This window comes from Photinus pyralis, unplaced genomic scaffold (assembly GCF_008802855.1).
Source record: "Photinus pyralis isolate 1611_PpyrPB1 unplaced genomic scaffold, Ppyr1.3 Ppyr1.4_LG1, whole genome shotgun sequence".
Classification (NCBI taxonomy): Eukaryota; Metazoa; Arthropoda; class Insecta; order Coleoptera; family Lampyridae; genus Photinus; species Photinus pyralis.
This window is the reverse complement of record NW_022170249.1, coordinates 12,256,357-12,284,004: the sequence shown is the minus strand read 5'-3', so window position 1 is coordinate 12,284,004 and position 27,648 is coordinate 12,256,357. Positions and strand designations below refer to the sequence as shown.

The following is a 27,648-nucleotide window of genomic DNA, read 5'->3' as shown; positions in this document are numbered from 1 at the left end:
GTGTAACAGTATTTCTGTACAGTTTATTTAAACGTTTATTTTTATGTGATTCAAGTGTCCAGTCTAAATGTAATCATGACTCCCAAGTATGAATGATGTGACTGAATGGGAATGCATTTAAAGGAGAATTGTTTATTTTAAGTTATTGTAGCTGAATGTGCATTTCAAAGATAGCCGCTATGACGCAGAAAGAGAATTAAATATAAGTAAATATCGCGACGTAAATAGAATTGCATTCATCGTATGTAAATAGGTAAATTAGGGTACAAAACTGCATAGAAATAACGAGTATTAACGCTAAGGTCAAAGTCCGAGTCATTGTAAATAATTAATTGAGAGCTAGTAGAGCGATTCAAATCCGTCTATTCTCTACCGCTGCCAAAGTGTCAAAAGCTTAAGTCACGGGCGTTCAAACTATTTATACATGTGCGAGTTTGCGCGATAAAGCGAATTGAGGTCAGTGGATACAAAGTGAGAAAGTATAAATACGGGGATTTCAAGCACCAAAAAGGAGTTGCCCGCTGCCTTTTTACGGAGCAACATCTATGTCAGTCGCGCCCGTAAATTATAAGCGCGAAGATTAATAAAGCGTTAAGGCGACTTTTATAAGAAAAGCAAGCAAAAGAACCGAGTGAAATAATCTCCATCGAGCCAGCGCAAAAGGCGAAAACGTTTCTTCCCAGCGCGCCGAAGAAAATTGGAAATTTACGAAATTACAGAAGACTGTTACCGGGCGGGGTAACGTAAGTGGCAAACGGAGGTTGAAAACGTATATTACACAATATTTACAAATAATACAGAGGCTATATGTACATATATAAGATCGCTTCTGGCACGTGGGATGGCGCCGGACTTGACTACGGTCAAGCCGGGAAGTGATGGCGTGCGGAGACGGTACTTGAGCCCAAGCGACCAGCCTCAGTCGCTTGTGTAGGGTAAGGTAGGCTTGCCCAGGCACAAGTGAAGTTCCCCTGTCGGTGCGCTGCTTATAAACGATTTCCGGTAGAGGCGTCTGGCGACGCGGCCAATAGGGCGCTAGTGGATGGTGGGGTGGAAGTTGCAACCCCTCTCCTAGTCGTCGTAACAGTATCCCCCCCCTGTAAAGGGGTTGCGACGGCGGGGTGCAGGCGCTGTAGCAAACGGCGGTGACGGGGTTGTCGTTGGTTCCGTGGTGGCGTCGGTGAAATGATTCTTGGCGGAAGTTCCGGTACTGGTGCCGGGGTGGGTTGGTTGGGTGCAGGGCGTAGATCGTGTACGTGCACCTTTACCAGTTCGTTTCCTCGCCTTATCCAGTACGCGTTTGTGCCCGCCAGCGCTTCGATGGTGTAGGGACCTGTGTACTTCATGTGAAAGTTCCCGGAGTGTTGGTCCCTGGATCTTTCCATCACTCCGTCGCCTACTTGGTACTGGGTGCGGGCTGGCCCGTAGTTCGCGTACCGGCTGCGGGATCGTGCCTGGTTCCTGTGCACCGTCTGTACGACCTCCTCTCGGGCTTCTCCTGTCGGTGGAGGTGGTCGATCCCTGGCTTTCCACTCTCCTGGCCTGGGTAGGTCGTAGCCTAGCAGCGCGTGGCTCGGCGTGAGTCCAGTAGCGGCGTTTCTCCTCGTACGTAACGTGAACATGACAATGGGTAGTACGGCCGCCCAGGCGCTGGGGCTTTGTCCCACCAGATGAGTGCGGAGGCCCTTTTTGATTTCTTGGTTCCGGCGTTCGACGGGGTTCGCCTGCGGGTGCCATATGGGCGTCGTCCAGTGCATTGCTCCCCACTTCCGAAGTGCCGCGTCCCATGTCACTGATGTGAATTGCGGTCCGTTGTCTGAGATGATCGCTCTCGGGAAACCATAGCGTGCGAATACCTCGTGTTCCAGGATTCTGACCACTGTTGGAGCGACTGCTTCCTTTACTGGAAATGCCTCCACCCACATGCTGAAGAGGTCCGTGATCACGACTATCTGGCGGTAGCCTGTAGGTGTGGCGTCGTAGGGGCCCATCAAGTCTACGGAAACCGCTTCCCAGGGTCGTGTGGGTTTGCGTGGGCGTACGGTGGCGTCCTGGACCGGGCCTCTTTTGACTGCCGCGCAAATCCAACATGCTCGTACATAATTCCGCACCGTGTCTCCCAGTTTCGCCCAGTGGTAATGTGTCATTATGGCCCGTTCCGTTTCTTCGGCTCCTGGGTGTCCAGCTGTGGCTGCGTTGTGGTACGCTTCTAGTACCGCTGGTTGAAGGCTGCAGGGGACTACGAGTAGGTTCCCTTGGGGTGCTTTGCGGTAGAGGTAACCGTTGTCCACCGTGTAATCCCGGTTGAACCTTGCTTGTGCTGGTGTCGCTGGTCCTTCCTGCTGTATTCTGTGCCAGGTGCGTACCAGAACGATGGCGTTTTCGTTTGTCTTTTGGCACTCCTTCACATGGTCCGCCAAATTGGCCACTTCCACTGCCGCGATTACCGGGGTGCTGTTGGTTTGTTTGGACTCGTGTGTGGTCGTAGGTGGCAGCATGCGGTTTACGTCTTCTGCCGTGGCTTCTTCGGCTTCTTCTGCTGATGGGTGGCGGGACAGGTGGTCTGGAAGCTCGTTTTCTTTCCCCGGACAGTGGACCACATCAAATGTAAATTCTTGGAGCCGTAATGCCCAACGAGTTAGCTTGCTCTTTTCGTCTTTTGTGCGATCCAGCCACAGGAGAGCGCGGCTGTCTGTCTTCAACGTAAAACGTCTATCTTCCAGATATGGCCGGTATCGTTTAATGGCCCACACTACTGCCAAGCACTCCTGTTCGTTGATATGGTAGCGTCTCTGCGCGTGGTTAAGTTTGGCACTGGCGTAGCTGATAATTTTTTTCTCTCCGGGGTGGGGTTCTTGAAAGAGTACGGCCGCAATCCCGTTTTCGCTGGCGTCGGTTTGCAGCACGAATGGAGTGGCGAAGTCCGGACGGCTGAGTTGGAGTGGTTTGCTAAGTGCTGCTTTTAACTGGCTAAAGGCGACGTCGGCTGCCGCTGTCCATCGGAAAGGGGTGTTCTTTGTTAGTAAGTTATCCAACGGTGCTTGTAATTCGGCACACCGGGGCACGTACTCTCGTAGCCAGTTGGTCAATCCTAGAAAACTTCTTAGCTTCTTCCTCGAGGTGGGCCGGTCTGCGGTCCGGATTGCTTCGATGTGTTCCTGGCACGGGCGGTTCCCGTTCGCCGTGATGTTGTGGCCCAGGTATTGGATCGTTTGCACCCCGAAGCGACACTTTTCGAGGGACAAGCGGAGTTTGTGGCGTTGCAGTCGTTCCAGCACGAGGTGTAGATGTTTGAGGTGCTCGTCCCAGGAGTCTGAGTAGATTATTATGTCATCCAGGTATACCATGACGAATTTCCGTAAATACCCGGCGAGAACGTCCTGGGTCATTAGCTTCTGGAACGTAGCAGGTGCATTCTTGAGCCCGAACGGCATTACTTTGAATTGATAACTCGCTCCATCAGGGGTTGAAAACGCGGTGAGATGTCGGGATTCCGTCTCTAGCGGCACCTGCCAGTAGCCTGATTTGAGATCCAGGCTGGAAAAAACTTTGGCCGTCCCCAGGTCTCGGAGGGTCTCCTGTATGACTGGCAGGTTGGTGCTCTCGTCTTTTGTGATGGCGTTTAGACGACGGTAGTCGATGCAGAATCTCGGGCGGCCGTCTTTTTTCTGAATTATGACGATGGGCGAGCAATATTCGGACGTGCTGGGCTCGATCACCTGCGCTGCTAACATAGCTTCCACTTCATCCGCGATGACCTTCTTTTTGTTTGGCGAATGTCGATATGGCGGAAGTCGGAAGGGCGTTGTTTTGGTGACTCGGATGCGATGTGTGGTGGATGCTGTTGTTGTGGGCGTTGCAGGATCGGCAAGTGTGCTACCGAAAGTTTCCAGCAGTGTGGCCAGGCGTCGATCGAGTGGTGGTTGGAACCCGTGCTTGACTCCGGCGAAGTTTATGGAGTCGCTCGTTGTTGGGCCGCGGTTCGGAGCTTGGTCCCAGTGTGTTGTCTGCCTTGTATGGGTTCCCCAGTGGATGCACGCTCTCTCGTAATCCAGCACCGCTCGATGTTCTTGGAGCCACTTCTGTCCCAAGATCATGGGCACGACAAGGTTTGGTGTCACCAGGAAGTCGTCCGATTCTTGCTTGTCGTTGAGCGTGTACTCGACTCTGGATGTGCCGATGACTTCCAGCTGATGGCGGGGGTTCGCTAGGCCGGCTGTTTGGTGGTTGCTATGGTGGATTTTCCACGCGAGCTCCTTCTGGATGAAGTTATGGGATGATCCGGAGTCGAGGAGAGCTCTTACGCTTTTTCCGCGTACCTTGACTGCCAGCGTTGGTAGGTTGGGTCGGGTCGCAGTCTGGATTAGGTGGACGGCCGGGCATTGTTCCCGACCGCTGCCCCGTTTCCCTGGTCTCGGCGGCGGGTCAGTACTGGGCAGTCTCGGTGGAAGTGATATTCCGGGCAGTGGTGGCACTTTGGTGTGTTGGGAGGTCTGTCGGCGGGGGTTGGTGGCGATGGTCTGGGTTGGTTGTTTCGAGGTAGCGCTTTGTTGCAGTTTTCGATTTCCTCGGCGTGACGCACCAAGTCGAGGAGTGAAGTGGGTGTTGTGGTTAAAAAGGCTACTCTAATGCGTGGGTGCAGCAGGTCTCTCAGTAGCTCGAGGTGCTCGCCGATCGGGATCTTCAGCCGTTTTGCTAGCTGTGCCTTCCTCTGGAGGAATTGCTGCGGCGACTCTGCTCCTTGTTCTCGGCCGAAGAATTCTGATTGCATCTTCCCGCGAATCTTGCTGCTGTCGTATTTTTCGCGGGTGTAGTTCTTTAGGTCGTTGTATGTCGGTGAAAATGCCTCGTAACTGTTCCACCATTTCGCAGCCTCCCCTTTTAGTTGTGCTGCTGCTGTTTTTAACTTTTCCGTCGGGTCGGTGGTTTGGATTGTCTGCTCGAGCGTGCTGAAGAAGACTGTTGGGTCCTCCAGGTGGTCGCCGCTGAAGGTCGGTAGGTCCGGTGATGCGGTTTTCTGGCGCGTTCTGGAGGGCGTCGGTCAGCGCCTTTAGCATGTCGAGGGTGTGTTGAGAGTGTTGGGCGCCACTGGACGGGGTTGCCGGGTCCAGACCGGGGTTGATTGCCGGGGTCATCTCCGTTGTTTGAGTGTCGATACCTTCGTCGGCGCCGGAGTTGGACGTCGGGGTGTTCCTGCTCCTCGTATTCATGGTGTTGCGCGTCGGCTGTCGCGGGAGCGTGGGCGTAGATCCTCAGAGCGCGATGCTGCTGGTTGACTCACACGTATGGGCGCCAATTGTTACCGGGCGGGGTAACGTAAGTGGCAAACGGAGGTTGAAAACGTATATTACACAATATTTACAAATAATACAGAGGATATATGTACATATATAAGATCGCTTCTGGCACGTGGGATGGCGCCGGACTTGACTACGGTCAAGCCGGGAAGTGATGGCGTGCGGAGACGGTACTTGAGCCCAAGCGACCAGCCTCAGTCGCTTGTATAGGGTAAGGTAGGCTTGCCCAGGCACAAGTGAAGTTCCCCTGTCGGTGCGCTGCTTATAAACGATTTCCGGTAGAGGCGTCTGGCGACGCGGCCAATAGGGCGCTAGTGGATGGTGGGGTGGAAGTTGCAACCCCTCTCCTAGTCGTCGTAACAAGACAAGGATTCCGTTGTCGGTACGTGCGCAATCCAGCTGGAGAGTACCAAACTGAGATCGAGATAAACCAGCCTGCCTGTGATTGGTCCAGCTGAAAAGCGAATAGCAGCCTGCAGTGGGCGGTCCGAATTCATTCGACTTCCACATCGATCGTGCGACAAAGTGACCTCCAAGTCCTGGTGCACTTATGAACTCGAGGTATTTGTAGACAATAATTCGTTGTAGTTCGCCTCGTTGTAGATTTATTATTTCGTCGTAGTTCGCCTTGTTGTAGATTGATTATTTCGTTGTAGTATTTTTAATTATTACACTATTATAAATTGGTATGTTTGTAAAGGCGATTTAAATTACCTACTAGTGTTGCGTTCAATTTAGTGCTTATCAGCACTATTTGCATTCATTTAAACGACTCCTAACCTGAAAGCGTTACTACACGCATTTACAGCAGTTTTGTGGTGACTTTCGACTAAAGTGGATAAGAATTTATGAAATACGAATTAATTTTCTTTCTGTACTCGGCGGTTTTGAGAGTAAATACTTTGATTTAATTCACATAATAAATACATGTTTTCCTTTATATGCAGTGACTTTTTGTGTATGAATGAGTTAACTTTATCTTCACAGGAGTGTTGTACCGCCTCACCCCCATTTCTTTTAATATGTGTTACTTACAGATAAAAGGCGATTTCTAAGACAAAAAGAACCCAACAGGTATTAATAAAGATTATTGATTTTTATTCATTTATCCTTTCCCCTCTCCTTGAGGCCAGAAGAATTATCGACTGAAGCTAGCCGGCGCCCAACAACCCTTAATGTTTATAAGAAGAACCACCCCCAAATAGAGGATTTTAAGAAGAGACGGTAAAGAGAGTTGGAAGGTAACCAGCCGGTTACACGCGCTTCAAAACTGTTTATGTTGCCGCACCCGAAATAAACGTGCGGTGGTCTCCCACGCGGCTAGCGACAAAGAATAAAGTCTGGGTAACCAATAAGCGAGATTATAAGAGACAAAAGCCCATAACCCTGATTCATTTCCCAAAATTCTTGTACGTAATTTAATTTTTCACGATCAACCTGCCATTAGCAATTTCTTTTACGTTTCCCATGAAACTTGAATCACCAGGTCAGCCTAAGAACCGAAGCTTATTAATTTATTTCTTTTCTATACGATGAAATTTGTCCTTCAAAGAAGTCATTCTGTCAGGGCGTAGCCTACCGATAGAACTAGCCATGACACTGATCCCCACTATTGCGTTGACGTCACAACTGACGGCGGCCGTCATATCGACTTTTAATGTAATTAATTCCAAGTAAGGTTTATGTTAACTTATTTTTGAATGTTGTATACTTAAATTAAATGTATTCGAACAGAATAAGTAAGAAAATGCCAAATACGTGCTGCGTCCCTGGTTGCAAAAGCAATTATAGTTCAAGAGACAAGGTTACGGTTTTTCGTTTTCCGAAAAATGAAGACAATAAAAAAAATGGTTAAGATGTATTCACTAGTATTCACAATTTCGAAATTACTATTTACCTACTCCAGGGTTTGTATAAAGCATTTCTCCGAAATTTTCATTATTCGGGTAGATAAGATGACTAGACAAGACGGTACAGTATTAACAGTTCCACGAGACCAGATTAAACTTGCCGAAGACGCGTATCCCACCATTTTTGAAAATGAGCCATCACATATGAAAAGGATGTAAATGATGAGTAACGGGAAAATATAGACCTTAGCAACTACAAATTACCGAAAACCCGTAGTTTCTAGGTGGTCCAGGGGCCGAGATCTCGATGGAACAGACAGATAGGCAGACGACGGAAAATCGAGCACATGAGCGTTACCTCAACTTCGTTGTGTAAGGCAAAAAATGGCAGATGTGTGTATAGAATGTTTAAATTTTATTTGTTTTCAGTGAGTATTTGTTGTTTATGTACGTATTTAATAAAAGTTTTTGCATAATTACACGTGTCTATAATTAGGAAAAAACATATAACAATTCTGCGGCTCAAAACCAGTAATTACTAAATGTTTTGGCATTAAATGAGTACGCGCGCAAATCAAATTGCATTTAAACACATAGAATCGCGTTGCAGTGGCCCATCTCCAGTTGTGACGTCACTAAAGCAATGTCACGGCTAGATCTATCGGTAGGCTACGGTCAGGGTGAGTAGCTATTTAGTATACTAAAAATATAGCCCCCTGCATTGTAAAATGTTACCTTTCAACTCTCGTCGTAACGGCCGCCTGAATTGAGAAGGGCGCTTTTCTGCATTATCTGTAACAGATAAAGACACAAAGGATGTCGATGTAAGTAGCAGTGTCGAGGTCGATAATAAGGAAATAAACTGGAGAAAAAAGTAAACCAGAAGAGAAAATTACGAGAGAAAACCAAAAAAAGGCGATAAAAGAGTATATTTAACGTTAGTTATTGATTATTGCGCAAATCTTTACACTCTACTGCAGCAACACAGCCATTTTTAACCTATAATTATCATTGTCGTAGTTGTAATTTGTCTTTTTCACACGGAACTTCACAACATATTACAAAACTAATAAATAACCGTTGCAACTAATAAATATACACGACTTACGGAAACACCCAAGAATACATGAGATAAGTAAATATTTTGAAAGTTTGCTACAAAATGGCTGTCGCGAACCACGTGATTCAGTAACCAATCAAAAATGAAACACCTATTGTCACCACTGTCTTGTATGGTCACTGCAATGAGAAGTACAGTGACTGTATAAAGACAGTCACTTGTGGCCATAATGCTCCACGTCGGCCATGTTTTTTCTAATGTATCATAGAGCTGATTGGTTTAACCGAATTAGTAGACTTTGCTAGCGTTACAATAACGCCACCGTGATTGTGTCCAGCATGAAAAATTCATCACCTTGGTTTCCAGGTTAATTTTCACCAATCCCATGTATTTGTCCGAAACATGCCGGATCTCCCAACTACCAATCGAAAAAAACACCACCGTATGACCACATTGTCTGCATAGAGTCACTGGAATAATAAGTACATTCGGATGACCTCTAGCGGCAAAAGAGAAATATACAGACCCCCCCGGTGCTGCCATTCGTTCTCACGGAAGATCTCTTTGTCGAATTTAGTGGATTTTTCAGAGAATTGAAATTATTTTAAATTAACTTCATTTGAAAAATAAACTTTTTAAGGTTCGAAGTTATTAAACTTGAGCATTAATTTTAAAACACCCTGTAGAAGGGTGATACAAATTTAAATTATTCGCATGTAGCATCACGTAAGTACTTTGAAAGACTTTTTGAAATTCAAGTCAACGGAGCCATAGGTACGGGGCGCTAAAAAAAAGCGAACGTGAAAAATTTTGACAAATCTTGAATAACTTGAAAACCATTGATGCTATGTATAGGGAAATGTGGTATCAAACGACGTAGATTTTCATGTAGATTTCAAAAATGCAATAAAATATAGGATGTTCTATTTAAAATAAGAAGGTTGCCATCGACTTCCGTCACCCAGGTACAATGTTTCTCTTTATTGATCCCGTTCAGTTAAATACTCTATTTCAACCCGAAAACTCTCCTCTTTTAGCCAGCTACCAAAGCTTGCGGATACCAGTCATTTACCTGCTCCTCCTATGGCAACTCGGTTTTAATTGTTGACGTCTGCGATGATTGATAACGAAGCTTCGTAAGTTCATTATAACAGTTCAGATTCAAAATCAATGTCACTGGAAGGTCAAACGCAGACGTGGGTTTGAATCTCTGCTAAATCAATGTCACTGAAAGTGAAACGTGGACGTGGGTTTGAAACTCCTAAAATCAATGTCACTAAAGGCCAAACGTGTACGTGGGTTTGAAACTCTGCTAAAATCAATGTAACTGAAAGATCAAATGTAGACGGGGGTTCTTGCCTGAACTAAAGTGGGTCTGAGCTAATGTCAAGGTCAAACGTTTTTGAGCAGTTGTGATCGTTACCTTCAAGGTCACTGAAGGTCAAACATGAATCAAGGTCAAACGGTTTGTCAATTAGGGATTCTTGTCGAAACTAAAGTAGTTCTGGGCTGTGATAGCTGCTGTCTTCGAGGTAATTCTGTGCTAAGTTCGATTCTAAATATGTCGTTGAAGATGTGAGTGAGAAACATTTGAAGACCTTCCAGTTGCTGACTTGTTAAAATACGTTTTCTTCACCTGATGCAGAAAATATTCTGGCTGATGATCAACCAGTTAACTATCGGCTCTCTCGACAGTTGAAAACCCGCCTTCAAACGAAATCAGGTGAATTCCACAGTAAATGTTATAATTTTTTGCGAATATCCGAGAGTCCCTGATGATGTGAGCAGGACATGAAAAGCGCAAACAACCGATTTCGTTTTAATCGGTGCTGGCTTGTGCCGTATTATAAGTATCAGCAGAGCCAACCAAAAAGTTATGGAGAATTCAAAATCCCCAGCTGACTTCACGCACGAACTTAAAGCACAAAAAGACGGGTTTAACCGTAATCGTTTGTGCCGTATAAGTGTCAGTACAACCCACTATACACTCACTTTTTCAATAATTGTGTCCCTAATCTATTTATTTTCTTTATTACAAGCATTACATTTATTACAAGTGTTCACGGTATATTTACTTGAAAAATCCTCGTAACCTCCATCTATTGTTGGAATTTTAAACAAACACGCAATTTTACCGCGCAGTGCGTATAGATTTTCATTTTCTTTCCGTATAGAGCCGCATCAGGTTATACTTCATTAAAAAGCAACAGCTGAGGCGTTAGTTGAGAACGCATGGAATTTTAATTGCCATCATCCATATTTTATTCATCTCTGCAATTGGATCCATTAATTTGGGGATTCGGGAAATATTGTTAGGGCAGATTCGCCTAAAAACTCCAATAGGAATGATATAATTGTGTTATTTTGCTGGCTGGCTGGCCTAACAAGATTTCCGGAATTCCCAAACTTAATGACAATTTTCCATCGACAATTATTGCGTTATCTATACCCCTCTTATTTAAGAGGTATGTACATTTTATGATACCAATGAAGATGGTTACGTTTGATTTCTTTTAGGGTTTCAATTTTTAGTTTTATTGTTAGTTCTAATTTAATTCAACTGTAAAGACCAGCTTAAGTCCGGAGACGGTTTATCTACGTACGGCGTACTAGTGTGTAACCTTGGGTTAAATTAACCGTTGTCTGCGATTGCCAACACCTTTGATGTATGTTCCACTTGTTGATAACGAGCGGCCATTTTCAGAAATTGGGCCACCGTGTCATGAACGAGATTTAATATCGGGATTCGATCTTAAAATAAGAGACAACTTCCGCAACTCTTCAGCGTATTAGTTAATAACTATATTGCCCCTTCTGGGTTAAATGCTATCAGATTCAAGTAATGTGTAATTAGTACCTATTTAAGATCTTTGCCATCTAGGTTAAGTTATGATCGAGTTAGAAACGTGAATGTTGTTGGCCACCACCACTTCCTTCTGGAGAGGTTGGCTGGTTAAGTACCATAGCTGTTACAGCAGCAGATTACGAGTAAATCCAGGCCCCTCAGGCATTAGTCAATTAATTATTATACATCGAGCCCTGCGGCTTGTGAACTTTTCTTTTGATTATTTTCAGGTTTTGGATGCGAGAACTGAGCTCACTTCTTGGCGTCAAGATCAAACTTTATGCCTTATATGTTATACTTGTACTTGGCGAATTTTTGTCCGGAACATCAACTTATTTGTAGACATTTGTTTTAAGATAAAATAATCAATTTAATCGATCATTCTTGATTGGGGTTTTGCTAAACTGCAGAATTTCAATTATTGTACATTGAAGTTACTATAAGGTTTTTGTGTAACGTAAGTTATAATTTTGAGTGAGCGAAAATATTGAATATTTGCGTGTTCCCCATTGTGGAAAAAATTTATATTTTTGCCATTTGTTTGAATAAACCAGTTATTTTGGTACCCAAATTCATTTGTACTGTTTTTACTACACTCGTGTCTTTTTCATTTAATACGGAGAGAGTTAAGTTAGAAATTGGTGGCGCTCGACCGTTGGTAGGTGTAACGAAGGATGTTAATTAACATTATATGATAGGTAAATATGTTTGTTTTTCTGCATTAAACTTTACATACAGTTACATAATATGTACAACTACTTAGATACATTAAATCTACAGCTGTTTCAATTCGTTCATCTTATGTTAATTGTTCTACAATTATGTGAATGCATTTCAAATCGTCGATAATTCTGTATTACTGGTTCTCCTAAGACGCACATACCGGAAAAAACTAAACTCAAGCCGCCTGAAGCCGCCGTTTGTGCTTTAATTTCAGGCGTGAAGTCAGATAAATATTTAGAATTGTCCATAACTTTTGTAAGGTCACAGATCACAAACGATTAAACCTAAATCCGTCGTTTGTCCTTTTCATGTCCTGCTCACTTCACGGACATCCGATAGATATTAATGAAAATTATAAATTCATGTGATCGAGTGACTGATGCTTACATGTGCACGCATTTCATTAATTTTTAATACGATCTCATGAAAATAAATAATATTCATTTGGTTTTCCGCGCCTGGTGCACCAATTCCATCATTTTGTATTCACGAAAGCTCCATCATCGAAATATGTATTTAAAACAAATTTGACCTAAATCCCACCGGCTCAAGCGATTGGTTCTAGTTTAACATTGACACGACATATTCTCTTAAGTGTACCTACATTCTCAAATGTCTCATGGGTGCACTTTTGGTATGAAATTTTAGAAAAAATTCAAGGAGAGGAATCGCGGAACTTTCGTTTTCTTAGGAATTGCAGGCCACATTGACGAGATTATAAATGAGCGCTTGCACGTTTTGAATATCAAGTGTGGTTGGATCAATGAAATTTTGTTATTCCATATAAGATAAGATTATGATCAATATTCATTCTGTTTGGGGGAGTGGGCTAAGTGCAAACTAAACTTCGCCTAAGCTCTCCAACTATACAAGCGAGAGAACATCAATGTCATACTTTAAGGCAACCTAACGAGGATAATGCGTTAAGCTCGCCGAAAGTTCATTATAGGTAAAGCTTGTTATCATAAACATACCAACCTAGACAACTTGTCTATTCTGATTTAATCGCAGTTTGCATATCAAATTAACCGATACTGCCCCTAAGATATTCCATGTTTTTCGACGAGCAGGTAAATTAAGTTGATGACATAAATTTACTGTATCAAGATTTACGTCGACGGCATTCTAAATTTGACGTGATTTAGGATTAGGTACCCCAGTTTTTATTCTTCCGCATTTTCAATCGCCAGTAATCGGTAATAACTCACAAGTTTGAGCTGGGTTCGGAAAACTCCCTTTTTAAATGGAGTGGTTGCGAATTTCGTGTTTAAACGTGATTTTACTAATTACCAAGCTCGGCTTTCATAAAGAGAATTATGTAAATTTGTACGTGCAGTAAGATTAATGTCGGAAAATTAAAATATAAAATGTACCCGAGTGTTACTTTGAACACATGACTTTTTCATTGGGTATTTTATCTTCACGTGCCGATTGTAAATATGAATTTAAAGTAGAGATAATCCGAAATGGGATTAAATAACTGAGAATGTTACTAAGTACACAAAGTTTGAAATAATTTCCTGCAAAATAAATAAATTTAAAACGACCAAATAAACACCCATAACTCCCTAATATTGGGTTTCACAGAAAAGTAGAGATAACAAACATTTTATTACATTGGCAACATACAGGCTGTAGCACAGATGTAAATATTTTTATTTTTCATTTGCCTATTATATGCCAATTATATCTGTCATATCAATGAGATATATAAAGCAGTCTATGACGCCCGAGGGCATAATGAGAAGGCATAATGGATTGTCATTTCATTATGCACTCAAACGGCCTGTCAAATTCATTGACGGAAGTTATATTGTGCAATAAAAAAAGATGCTACTTGATATAAAGTTGGCAAACAATAATCATTACAATTGTATATGGGAAATGCATTATTTGAAACGATGAAAAATAAAATTTTGTATGCACCTCAGGCATTACTCGATATTTAACCCTCGGGCGACTTACAATCCCTCGGGCTCTGTCGCCGTCGACATAAATATCGCCTTAATGCCCTTGATACATAAATAACTATTTACCACCCACACGTTAGTAAAGGAGATTGTGTATTAGGGTAAAAAATGATCCCCACTTTTTTGGACGAAAATACACGTTTTGAAGCACTAGGCATCCGAATCAAACAAAACCTCGATCATGTCGGTCTGTCGGTCCGTCTGTGCTTTCATTTCCGATTAAACGGCTTAACCGATTGGAACCAAATTTCGTACACATATTCTTAGACATTAAATGGCAGAATCGCGCATGCGCAGGTGTGTAGGTGATATCTGTGCTAGCCTTTGGGTTACCTCATTTTAAATGCAGTAAAATTGAGCTGACAATCAAATCTGCCATTCATTATACGTGACCTCTAGGAATTTGTTTCGATTTCTTTTCCAGAGTTGAATCAATCAATTACATCAATCAGTATTCGAAATTGAACAAACAAGGGATACCGGCTTTAGTATTGCTGCATAATTTATTAAGGTAACTGACCTACCGGGTTTAAGAAATAGAATGAATTTACTTGTGCGGTGAATGCTATTCGCATTAAACACTTTGTATGTAAAAACAAACACTGTTTGAGTTGTATAATTTGGAACTTTGAGAAAGATAACAAATTGGGAACCGCTGTACTGAATGCTCTGCTGCCTACCCTACGAGGCCTTAAACGGATCATGAGCATTACTTGGGTTCATATTGTGGACCCCACTACTCAACTGCAAATCTTCAAATTAAGTCACTAGATAGCAATCAATAATAGGCATTGTGTAATTTGTCTTATTTAACCGTAAAAACTGTTCTTAAAATGTGGATAGTTTACCTAACCCTTTTCCTCGTGAAAGTGTATCGAAGTGGAAGTGCTTATCAAGCAAATGATTTGATATAGCAGTAGTTAATGAAAAGAAATCACCTTCATGCATCGTCTATAATACGAAGTTAAGTTTTAGCTTCATAAATTACAGTACAGGGAAAGATAATTTCACTTGTTGCCGTGTTTAGAAATTTGATTTATGTTGTTTCCAGCCCCTTTTAGGCTACGTATACTGAATTTGGGTTCTAAAAATGAACTTTATTCATCAGGGAAACTCATTAAGATGCCTATGGTGACGGCCTTTGTTACATTTTACACAATTGTCAAACAAGATTTCGAGAATTGATTGAAGCGGCAAATAAACCGACATTATATTACTTCAAGATAGAAGCCACTTTTCAAATATAATAACATGTCTTGGGACGATGTCATTATTTATATGAAAGTGAAACGGGTTGTCTATTTTTCCGTAAATATCTTCATGAAATAATGCTGACTCGACTTCACTCTAGCTTCCGAGCCTAACGATTCCAAATCGATTCATTTTAATTTCGTGAAATGTCTGAACTATGATCAAGTTTGTAACGCAACCTCAAGTGACAATATTTCATTCGAATACCTGATTGATTTTCGAAACGTGTACCGTCAACCTACATTCCTTAATTTTCGACGTCGTGTTTTGTATACCTATTCTATCAACGTACAAGCCAGGTCCCTTGCCAACTTGCTGATATCTAAAGGGGTTACCAATAAGGCTGTCCGATCATTGATTTATAATTTGGGGTAGAGAAAAATGTTTGGCTGGTGCTTACTGGTAATAGTATTCAGTTTTATATTAGATTATGGCAATGACAAATCAACCTTTATTTCGATACAGTTCCTTTTAGCTAACTGGAATGATGACGTTACCCATAGGCCTCAAGTGATTTTCGTTTACTTTCGGAAAAATTCATTTAGTGACCCAGAGAAACCTAACATAAAAATTACACAGAAGCGATTTTAAGGTTTCTGAGCGACACAAAAACCTTTTTTGTGGGTCATCGGTGATCTGTATAGGTGTCACATCAAAAAACGCTACCACATTTTTGTATGGCCGCGTAGACCCTCAACTGCAAGCTATAAATCGAATTTCCAACCACGTCACAGGCGAGTTCTTAAGCAACTTAAATGGTAGCATTATTATTTTATTCGCTCACCCGTGTGTATACAGCAACATGTTACGTTCAAAGATAATTTCCCCGTAGATTTGCCGTAGTCGATAAATCATTCTATCATGTTCAGGTGGCGCTTGCTGCCAAGAATTTTATTTCACCGCCCGCGCAACCGATTAATAGGTCACATAATTCAATTATTCCATTCGAGCTTAGCGGCAACCAATCTCTCCGACGCAACAACAAATTGAAGAGGCCGCCGACGCGCGGCCCCCACGATAATGTATTGTGGTATAATAATAATAATGCCGAGAAAATTAATTCTGTTTCCACTCCGAAATGAACGCGTTACGTTAGGAGAAACAGTTTAATCATTCAGTTCGCAAAACTTTACGCACATTTGCTTAACACGGGGTCGTTATACATCAAATTTTACTTCTGGCGTGCTTTTGCTTTGTGAACCCCTTTTATTAGCGCGTCTAGACATACCATCTAGACCCGGTACTCAACTGGATTGTATTTTCAATCCTCGTAAATAGTACCCAAACAAGTAAATTTTTAATTTCGAGAAAAAGAGAAGCCATTGACAACATAACGAGTATTGGAAATGCAATCTTAGGTTGTTGACAGTTGGCACAAGGGTTTTTGCAGTAGAATCATCTTATTGTAGAACATTAGAGCCTGAATCTAATTTCTATTGGAGCGGGTTCAATAATTAATTTCACCCTTTAGTTTACTTAACCTCCGGCTTTATTCTAAAATCATCAAGCTTCAGTTTTAAAAATGCTCGTAATAAACTAGAGCGACTAGCAACAATTTGATTTGTTACTTGATGCGCGTTTTTCAATTGTATTTTTGTCTTATACTTGAAAGAGACATTTCTGCTTCAAAGAGTTGAAGAAACAAAAATGAAATGAAACTGCGACTACCTAAAATATAACTAACAAAATTCCTCTTTTGTTTAGTTTTCTTATCGTAGATTTTTTCCCTCTCTTCCTCTTTTTCGGTCTGAAATTTGATTACAACATTCTGAATTCTCTTTGTCACTTATTGCTAGCAAAAATAGCATAGCATCAAATGGCCATACCAAGTAAGGACAACCTTGTAGTACAATTGTTTCCTTTTAACGAATCCAAGACATCCAGGAACATTGGACGATGGTTTCAGTTGATCTCCGGGAAAGTGCATTTGGTTACCTCTCCCCGTTGGAATAGACAGTTATTACCTCTTCGATAAGAAATTCTTCTGGGTCATCGATGGCTCGAGTTGGCGTTTAGTTTACTAGCAGATGTATATTCATTTGTGCAAACCGAGGTGCAAACCTTTTTATTTAACTTACTACCACCCCACATCCTAATATCGCGTGTCTTTCTTCGGAAAATACCGAATTTTCTTAAATAATTCCACTGAGAAAATGTTAATGGGGGACAATTTATTCGCTTATAATAAATAACTCGAAACACGTTTATTTTTCCGGGACCCCAACTGTCCGCTCCCAAAACCAAATCGAGAATAAAATTCTTTTTTTAGCCCCTCCAGAAACCAACCCCACTCAGTCTTTAGATAATAAATGGCAATTTTCCTTGGCGAAGGCTCATTTTTCAACCAATACCAGTTGTTTTCCAAAATGCTCGCAATTCAAAAAACCGTACACCTTTTCAGTCCTAATTAATTAGAAATTGCAGCGAACCTCGAGCAGGAAAAGGGAATTGGCCACGGTTCGCAAGGAGAAACGGGTGTTCTAGTGAAACAGCCGCCGAGGTTTGGCAAGGCGCATATAGCTTTGTGAATCCTCAGGCACTGGCGGGCAGAAAAAGTCTTGTCTTAGCAAAGAAGAATACAACGCACAAATGATATTCAATGGTATAAAACAGTCATTATATATAATTAAACTGGCAATTCAGGACAATGTTACACTAATTAAATGCAAAATTGTCAGCCCAGCTGATTACTGATTACTTATACGCTATAAGTCTAATCTCATTCACAGACAGAAAGATAAATAAATTAACTAAATAAATAACCTCGCCTTAACATTAACGACAAATACACAAGATTAAAGGGCGTTTTACAACTTCTGTATTTCATGTAATCAATTGCAGAGCAATTCGTTACGACGCGACGGTAGAAAAAGTGCACAGCAAAGGAAAAGTCACAACAAAATCAATTGCAAATTACCTGCACTTTGGCACCTTCTCCGATACTTTATACATTGCATTGCAGGACATCCTAATCTTAAATACCATGTAGCGTTCAAGTTGTAAATCCTTACGTACACCCAAGCAAACTTACACAAAGTAAATTCGGTCGAAGATTATCTTATAACACAAACCCGGTACGTTACCGACAGTTCGAAATGTTAACTGATAATATTTACTGTCAGAGTTACATGCTATTTATATACCACAGATTTACTTATTTAACCTATGTTGTGAAGTTTGTGAACTCGTTTTATTAGTTTATAAGAGAACGGGACTTTATCGATAGGATAATGCCGGTTCCACGAAAGATACTTCCAAAAACTACAATACCAGATAACAGATTAAAATCAAATTAAAAACTATAAATAAATAAAAACTATATAATAAAAACTTACGTACCCCATTATTAAATGGGTTTCGGAATGCGATATAGGTATATAAAAGATAAGAAATTAAATTAAAACATATGGCATAACCTAAAAAAATTCGCGTTAACCAAATAAGGAATCCTATGAAAATAACTATACCTCGAAAAGATATCAACCATCCCATTCACCTAAATCCGTTTCGATATACAGTGTGTAAAGCGATGGGGTATTTACAAGAGGGAATTTTTTTTAAAATATTGATTTATGAAAAAAATTTATTCTTCATGATATTTTTTGCTTGCTTTGAAAGTACCAATAACGTTTCGATGATCTAAAATTTATTTATAGAAATCTGGAAAAATAATAAAATTAATTTTTTTATTGAAAGATATCATTCTACATATAATCAAGATAGCGTATTGCTATCAAACCACAAACAATCGAAACGTTATTGGTACTTTCAAAGCAAGCAAAAAATACCAACAGGAGATTTCCACATCTTTCGCATTGCGCCCAATTACAGAGTAACCCGCATAATGCATAAGTGCCCCTGCAGAAGGTTTTTGTTGTTCCATACTACTGCGAATTACGAAAACTGCAGGAAAATCTAATTCGGAGTAGATAATAAATTCTTTGGAAAGAATGTAACCTCTTCTACCAAGAAAATTGATGCCTTTGATATCAGCAGCAAAAATTATTGCAAAAAAATGGTGCTTATGAGATTTTAGCATAATATCATAACAAGTAACCGCCAAAGCAACTTTTCATTTTTAGAAAATATAGGAACAATATCTAGAGTCCACTACGTTCAATATACAACTGAACTCTCGTACAGGGTTCGTGTAATGTGTGTCCTGGTGTGAATGAGTCGTATGTCGGGTCGTGGGTGTGGCCTCGTATAGGGAATTCAACGAAACAACGAGACGTTACAAAATGCTATGGCAGCTGATAAAGATGTCGGTTAGAAAATAAGGTGCTTGTTGTGCAATCATTTGTAAGGAGAAATCCTACAATATCCATTAGGAAAGCAGAGAATTTTTCTCTAGCTATAAGTCAGTCCATGAAAAAATATTTCTATTTGTTGCATAATGTCTTGGAGCAAAGCCAGTTATTTGACAAATCTATGAATATTTTTCATATGGATGAATCGGGACAGCTCAACAATCGTTCTGGTAAAGTAGTGTTTCCGCAATTACCTACCTTTATTCCGCAAAACATAAAAGAAATTAAAACAATAATGCTGGAAGAGATTGTTTTACATATATACCACGCACGCAAGTGTTCGACAGACAATATTAATAAAAAATCTTAATATTACTTACAGTTTATAGTAATCCAATGAATCTGGTGTGCGATATTCAGGCACAATTAGAACTGATACAAACACATGCGAACAGCTTCAGGAGCTCAACTTCTTTCTTTATTAAATAGCATTTTGATGACAAAATAAACAAAACTGGCTTTTACTTTTAATAAATGACGAACATTGTGAAAATGCTTCACTATATGCAACAACCGCGTCCGTTCGTCTGCCCGTCCGTCCGTTCGTTCGTTGAGACGCTACTAGTTCTTTATCTTAAGAGCTATGCTTCTACTTTTTTGCCTATCCGGTTCGTTGTGGTGTCTAGGCTTGCACCAAGGAAGGAATTATTTTCTGCGTTTATTGCTAAAAAAGTTATTGTAAAAAACCAACAAATCGTTTTTTACATGTTACATAATTTTACACTTTTGCCGTTTAGATCGTTTATAATCTTGTATTGCTGTCTGTCCGTCTATCTGTCCGTGTGAACGATAACTTTGTTTAGAAATGTTCGATCGCTTTGACATCTCCGTTAGTTATGAACTGAATTGCATGACATCCAATATGGGCATAGCTTTAGCCATATAATACGTAATGCCAAAAATTGAGTCGAATCGATTCAAAATTCACAGTGCCCTTTTCGCATCTCGACCATTTATAAACCGAATTGCAAACTTTGTTATTTATAAAAGTATTTGAATGAAATTTGATACATAGGCACTTGGAATAAAGGAAAATCAAACGCCAGTTTCAAAATTTAGATTTGCGCATGCGCATTTCCAACTTTCTTATTTAGAAAAGCATTGAAATAAAACTCTTCTTATAAACTGAAATTGAAGTAGCACGTCAAAAATGGATTGCACATTTGCAACGCTATCTTTCTTATTTGTGGCCGGATTTTTACGATTTTAACAGAAGTTGCATCTTGCCAATGGGAAAAGAATGCAATTGGAAATGCGCTTTTTGTAAATCGTTTACGATTACTTTTTAACTTGTTTAATATAAACTTACAACAAATGTAGGTCCTGACGAATCCATAGACCCCCCGTTTGCTCGATGTGCGATAAGTAGTACGGGAGATAGGAGCGTTTAAAAAAATGAATCTGATTCAAAATGGCGGAAAAACGTAAACTTTGGGAGTGCGCAAACTCAGAACAAAGCTTTTCTTTTGAAACCCTTTCGATCGAATGACAAAAGAAAAAATGTACCCGAAATTCCTAGGTTACCCTAGATTTACTGGAGTAAGCACATGATCATAATTTACCCGTTCCTCATTCCCGCAAAAATATTTCTTTTCTCAGTTCTTAAGGATCCTCAGATCCTTTATAATTTTGTATTGTCGTCCGTCCGTCCGTGTGCGCTCTAACTCTTTTTAAATGTTTCCGATTGTGTTGAAATTTGGTGTACGGGTACTTTGGGCATTAAGGACGGACGCTATTGCTTTTCAGGAAGCTGGTTCAACAGGAACAAAAGTTATAGGACTTCGAGTGAATCGGGAACAAGAAAAACTGCGGGCTCAATATAATAGAAAACAACATATTTCATTACCTAGATCATGTATCGAGTTCTGACTTTCGCTAGATTATTCCGTATGACTCTTAGATGTGTCATAATTCAATATAACTCTTCTCCGTGGTATAGTGGTAGGTCAAAAGTTTTAGAGCAAAATGTACCCAAAATTGTTTTTTACACATGGATTTGGAGTTTTAAAAGCTTGCGAACGCATTATCTTGATGATGAAAGAGTTCATCACGTGCACATTTGATAACCGCATGTGTGTGATTCAAAGATGTTAAATTATTTTTCTAAGGTCACATGGATTTTGATAAAAATATGTCAAAGTCGTTATTTATGCACCAAGATCGTTGGGAAAAAGACTAGGGGCATTATTTCAATGCCCAAGACATGAATCTGATGCATTTTTGGCGACCGCGTGGATTTTGATAAAAACATGTCAAAATCGATATTTATGCACCAAGATCGTTGGGAAAAAGACTAGGGGCATTATTTCAATGCCCAAGACATGAATCTGATGCATTTTTGGCGACCGCGTGGATTTTGATAAAAACATGTCAAAATCGATATTTATGCACCAAGATCGTTGGGAAAAAGACTAGGGGCATTATTTCAATGCCCAAGACATGAATCTGATGCATTTTTGGCGACCGCGTGGATTTTGATAAAAACATGTCAAAATCGATATTTATGCACCAAGATCGTTGGGAAAAAGACTAGGGGCATTATTTCAATGCCCAAGACATGAATCTGATGCATTTTTGGCGACCGCGTGGATTTTGATAAAAACATGTCAAAATCGATATTTATGCACCAAGATCGTTGGGAAAAAGACCAAGAGCATTTTCTCAATGACCAAAACATTTACCAAGATCGTTGGGAAAAAGATTATCTCAATGACCAAAACATCCATTTGATCTATTTTTGGCGACTACGTGGATTTTGATGAAAACATGTCAAAATCGTTATTTATGCATCAATCTCGTTGGGAAAAAGACCAAGAACATTATCTCAATTACTTGAATTTGATCTATTTTTGGCGACCACGTGGATTTTGATCAAAACATGTCAAAATCGTTATTCTTGCACTGATACCTATCGCTGGGAACAAGATTAAGAGCATTATCTCAATCACCAAGACATAAATTTGATGCATTTTTGTTAACTATAAAATGTATTTTGTAAGATTAGTTAAAAGAGATTGTCATACTGAGGATCCTTCGATATTTCGTTGTATCGGTTTATTTTCTATGTTACGTTTGTACAATCTACAATCCTATTGCTTCTTTACGTCGATATTTTCAATTTGCTCTAGTTCTTTGTTTAAAATTACTTGCTTTCAGCTTGTATCGTAAAAAAAAATAATATGTTCGTCCTATTCCCCTTCCCCTTATTATTTTTCTGTTTATAAAAGAATTCACAGATTTCGCAATATATGCAACCATCGGAGATATTGGAAATGAAAATCGTATAACGCCATATGTAAAACACAAATATAGCCCTTATTCACTCGGGATCACTTGCTACAAACGTTAACTTTCTGAATAATATGCTTCATAATATGCTCTTAATCCTATTATAAAGGAGATGTGGAGAATTTTAGATTGGAATTAACAAAACAATTGCGTACTATTAAGTAAGTACCGTATCGACAGTATCCGCGACTGTTCGTTAACCTACCGATTGCGGCCGAGTACGGTACAATCATCACTTAATGCGACACCGTGTCTTTTGTGCTTGAGCGAAACTGGTAACTTGATACTCATATGCAATATCATTGACTCTCACCCTTATGGTAATAAAATAAATTATATTAGTGCTCTATGTCGGGACTTTTCTTGTTATAAGGCATATAACTAGATTAAAATACCACCACCACAATTCATCATCTAAAAGCATCAAACTTCGGGTTAAAAGTCCCATACCTCTATTTTAAAACTGGCGCACAACACTGAGTAGGCGCACGAATCATCTTAAAAACGACACCAAACTGATGTGTTAAGGGGGTTTCGCTTCTTTAATTTGAAGGAACAATTTTTAACGCACGAACTGAAGTGTACAGTGCAACCTGAACAGCAGTTTGCAGGCCAATTTTTATCCCCAATCATGCATTAGTGAACTGTTTCTGTATTTTACCACTATCTTAGTGGTAATTTGACGACTTGTCTCTGACAGCTTCAACTGCGTTCGTCAACAACTAAATTCAAAATTAAAGCAGAGATATTTCAATAACAATGTTATGTTATTGCATCCTTGATCCTATGGCAATCTGCCCAAGAGCTGAGCTAATTTTACACTCTGAAGCTAAATTGAACATTTTTTTTCGTAAACGTGCTTTGTATACATCGCCAAACTTAGTTCCATTTTCCTGACGTTGCGATGTCGCCTAAAAAGATTGTCAATCATTTACAAGGGATTTGTGTTCACCGCGTCTTCAATATCGTAGTCCACGCGCTGTCTGAAGAAACCGGCGTGCATAATAAAAATGTGGAGAAGTATTTCGCAAATTCCACCTTCCTTGTTCTTCAAGATTTATTAAAATACATATTAAATTCTGAAAACTTGGATGCCGCCACAAGATTTAACTGCTTAAAGGTGCTCCTAAGACGTAACGTGCAAGTCCTCGAAACTGGAATATTTCCCTACTCCTACTACGTGAAAATATTACAAGTGATTATTAAAAGTGGAACGGGCATTCAGCAATTAAATTTGAAGGGTTTATGGGTGCATGACCAGCCGGAACTGCTCGAGGAGGTTTTACGTAGATTAAAAAACTTAAAAGTTCTGATTATACCCCATATCGCCGGAGACTTTATACTAAAACCAATATCGGAGTGCGGTCAGCTTACAGTTTTAGACATTAGTGGCGAGTGCTTTTTCTCAGCGGTTGAACTCTCCTCATTTAAAAGTTCGTCAATTAAAGTTTTAATAATCGGAAGTTACGGGAAGCGGTTCCTTTGCGAGCCGGAAGACAAATCGTCTGAAGTTTTAGCTGATATAATCGAGAATTTGCCTAATCTGACGGCAATTAGGACGTATTCATTTGTCGGTTCGAGTCTGTGCCGTATTTATGAAAGAAATCCTGAGTTCAGTTCGAAATTGCTGTATCTGCGTGACACGTCTACTACGACCGAGGCCGGTAAGGCGCTTGTGAGGATGTGTTCCGGTTTGGAATCGTTGTATTTGGATTTTCCAAACGAGGGCGTGCTGAGCTCGATAAAATATCTGAAACGGATAACTACTCTGAAACTTTCTCGTTTTGAATATGACGAGCTCGTTGATTACTTGCAGGATGGGGGCGAAGCACTTCGGGAACTTCACCTGTACAACACTAGACACGTGGCGGTAGACGTGAGTTACATCTCTTTGGTGTGTCCGAACGTTGTTCATTTAGATTTGTACAGGCTAAGCTTAACGCTGACCCAAACCGATTCATATTTTATGTGCTTACAATCCATCGACATTCTTTACTGCAATGTGGACGACTTTATTGTGCGGTATATATTAACGAACTGCCCCTTTTTGAGGCGGTTTATTGTCGGTGATATATTAAGGGTAACGGATGGTGATCTTTTTAGACTCTGTGCGGAATGCGAACTTCTGTATTTGGAAGAGTTATGGTTCTCGTGCGCTAAATATTTAACAACGACGTCCGTTCAACTGTTAATGGGTCATTGCCCGAAACTTAAATCATTAGGACAACTTACCGGATGGGATGTAAGCCCTGATGATATTGTCTACCTACGAAGTGTTATCTCCAGTAGCAATAACGACCTTGTCCTTTTACCCACAACATATCCTTAAATTTGCTTTAATAAACAATGCGAATGTTTACAGAGTTTCGTGGTAGAGGAAGTCACGGAGTGTTCGTTTGGTAAGAGTTAAAGGGTTCGTCCGTAAAATATTAAAGCATTTTTGTACAATAAAGCTCTGCCATAAACATATTGTGTTATTAGATTGGTTGCTCTTGTTGAATTTTGTTTTGTTTGTATTCATTTCGTTTATACAAGCAAAGATAAATGTCTCATACTTGTCAAGGAACATTTTCGCATTAATTAAAAATAAGTTTACGACGAATAAAAGAAAACTTTCCCTTTCTGTAAAAAAAATCACTAAGATTAACAGTCTTCTTTTGACAGTATTCAATCAATTTTTGTACTTCCTGATCAGTAATATCATTAACCCCACCCAGTCGTTATTTTCAAAATTTTCCCCGCAGTCTTCAATTGCTAGGCGATTTGAAAGCAGTAGCCGGTCTCCATCCTCAATCCAACCGACATGACATCTGATAATTATAAGCAGTTTTACACTGTACAGCAAGACCAAGTTCTTTAACGGCACGACGTCAAACGTCCATATCATTAGATGCCATTTTTCTTGGAGATTTAATTTCTCTTCACTTAATAAAAAACTTCCTTGTGAAAAGGTCTGTGAAACAAAATAAGGCTAACTGAGGTATTTGTTTCATTGTTAGAAAGTAAAAAGAGGGAACGGGTAGGAGTAGTAGAAATGGCCACGAATTTAAAAAATTGGTAAAAGGCGAAAACTTTGTAAAATAGAATTGTAAGATGTACTTGATGAGTTCAAAAACTGAGTTTTAGACTATTTAATTCCCGTGGTAGCGTTGACGGAGACACTTCCAACGGATACGGTGCCGATGCAGCTGTCAAAGGCTTTAAACGGAAACTGCTGTCTGTTGAATAAACTCTCACGTTTGACCTGTTCTGATGGTGATGATACCATGCGATTGGTTGCAATTCAATCGGTTATTTATAACTGTGTACAGGGACGTATTCTACGGGAATATAAGAATTCCGAAAATCTTTCCTCTAACCTTACTTCCGGGTTCAATGAATAGGGCACACGCACACTGTACTGTACTTAAATTTTCTTCAGGTGAATGCAACACTGCCTGTTTGGGGTTAACCAATAAAGTCCGGCAAAGTTCAACCTTACGAACAGCCCTTAAAGCTTGCAAACAATTCCAAGGATCTCTTATCGGAGCCAGTGGTATTGTCGTTAGTCACGGAGGACGTACGATAATCGTGTTTCAGTCAAGTCGAGCGATCTAATTCAGGAACCCGATAAATCACTACAGTGTTTTGGTCTGTGGTTAATTTGGGCAGGTCTTAGGAGGAGTTTGGGAAAATTGTCCTTTTGAATTACGAAATCCTGATTTTGTAGGGACACGGCCGGCCACAAAACAAGTGAGGGAAGAAGAAGAAGGGATTTAAGTTGAAAACATGGGGACAACAACAGACGACATCTAACGGAGGAATTTTACAACACATAATACAGAATGTTTACAAATAACATTTTGACTTTGCCACAGAATTGTTATTAATTCCAGGAAGGTGCCACCAAACCAAATTTAAAGATTCAAGTAAAAAGGCAAGAGGAGCGTTTCTCCATTAGAGTTTCAACCCCATGAAATAAAGAAACCAGTAATCGAAATATGCTCTGATCCTCAGATCTATTTGCTTTAGTTTTAAGCAAACTTATTCCGTTCTTACAAAATACTTACAATCTAGTCACACTCCAAATGAATGCAACTTTTCTTAAAAAAAAACGATCTTAAGAAAGCTCTCCCTTGAAATGACTTTTGCGCCCTAGTGCTATGGCAACAGTAGAATGTAACTTTATTTTCCAATAGTGCAAGATGACATAGCAACAGTTTCTGGAGACGAATTTACTTGAAGGGTTTTCCGGAGGCAAATTGTTCGGAGGAGAAATAAAAGAGAGATTTAGAATTGGGTAGTTACCACTACGCCACACACAAAAAACACCTGTCCATCTAGCCAAAACGAATCAAACTTGAAACTGGAATTTTATAATCTCTCCTCGTACACATCCGGCATCTGATAGAAGACAAATCCTAATATTAATTTAAACTTTTTCAATTCGATGGTCTCTGCGGCCTCGATCAACCTCCGAAAACTCCGAAGAATATTGAGTAACACCTGAAATAAATCTGTGGCACGAATAGAAAAATCTGGCTCTATCTAGGTCGCACAAAGGATTCTAATGAACACACAATGAATTGATTGACAATGACAACAACTTTTCCCGAAACACACACATGATACAACAATTAAAACGAAACCCCTGCCAGAAAGAAAAGCTTACAAAGCTTGTTTAGACATAACACCCCGCACGCAGGTCGTCAACAATTAAAATAAAGAATATCTGAGAGTTGCTTACAGCTTAACTTAAAGTCCAAATAATCTGGTCGTACAATCTTTGCAATAATCAGGCGCACTCAACTTACACAAAACACTCCTTTATTAAACTGAACTTATTGACTCGAACTGGCTTGAGATGAAAATAAATTTCGGTGGCTCCTCGGACGGTAGAAACTTTCACTAAGCAGGCAATTGCTTTGTTTACTCACAATTGAGGTAAGTTTTTCTGTATACGGACAAACTTTTTCTACATATTTAGAAACCGACGAACTGCGTCTTCAATTAAACAAGTAGAGCCAACTGCCTGAGAAACTAGCGTAAACAAAAATACACGCTTTTTTATCGTC

The 27,648-nt window shown here is 40.2% G+C and overlaps 2 protein-coding genes across 3 annotated transcripts in view; both read left to right on the top strand.

Annotated features, from left to right (window-relative positions):
* LOC116159575 (zwei Ig domain protein zig-8-like) overlaps positions 1–27,648 on the top strand; it is a 631,052-nt gene that overhangs the window by 200,242 nt on the left and 403,162 nt on the right. The window lies entirely within an intron of this gene.
* Positions 23,479–25,101, top strand: LOC116159573. The gene has a single exon (XM_031472584.1). The coding sequence runs from the start codon at positions 23,499–23,501 to the stop codon at positions 24,921–24,923; it is 1,425 nt and encodes a 474-aa protein (XP_031328444.1). The 5' UTR covers positions 23,479–23,498; the 3' UTR covers positions 24,924–25,101.

What these genes read in the sequence shown, in the direction of transcription:
- LOC116159573 (XM_031472584.1), top strand. Translation starts at nt 23,499, where the DNA reads ATGTCGCCTAAAAAGATTGTCAATCATTTACAAGGGATTTGTGTTCAC.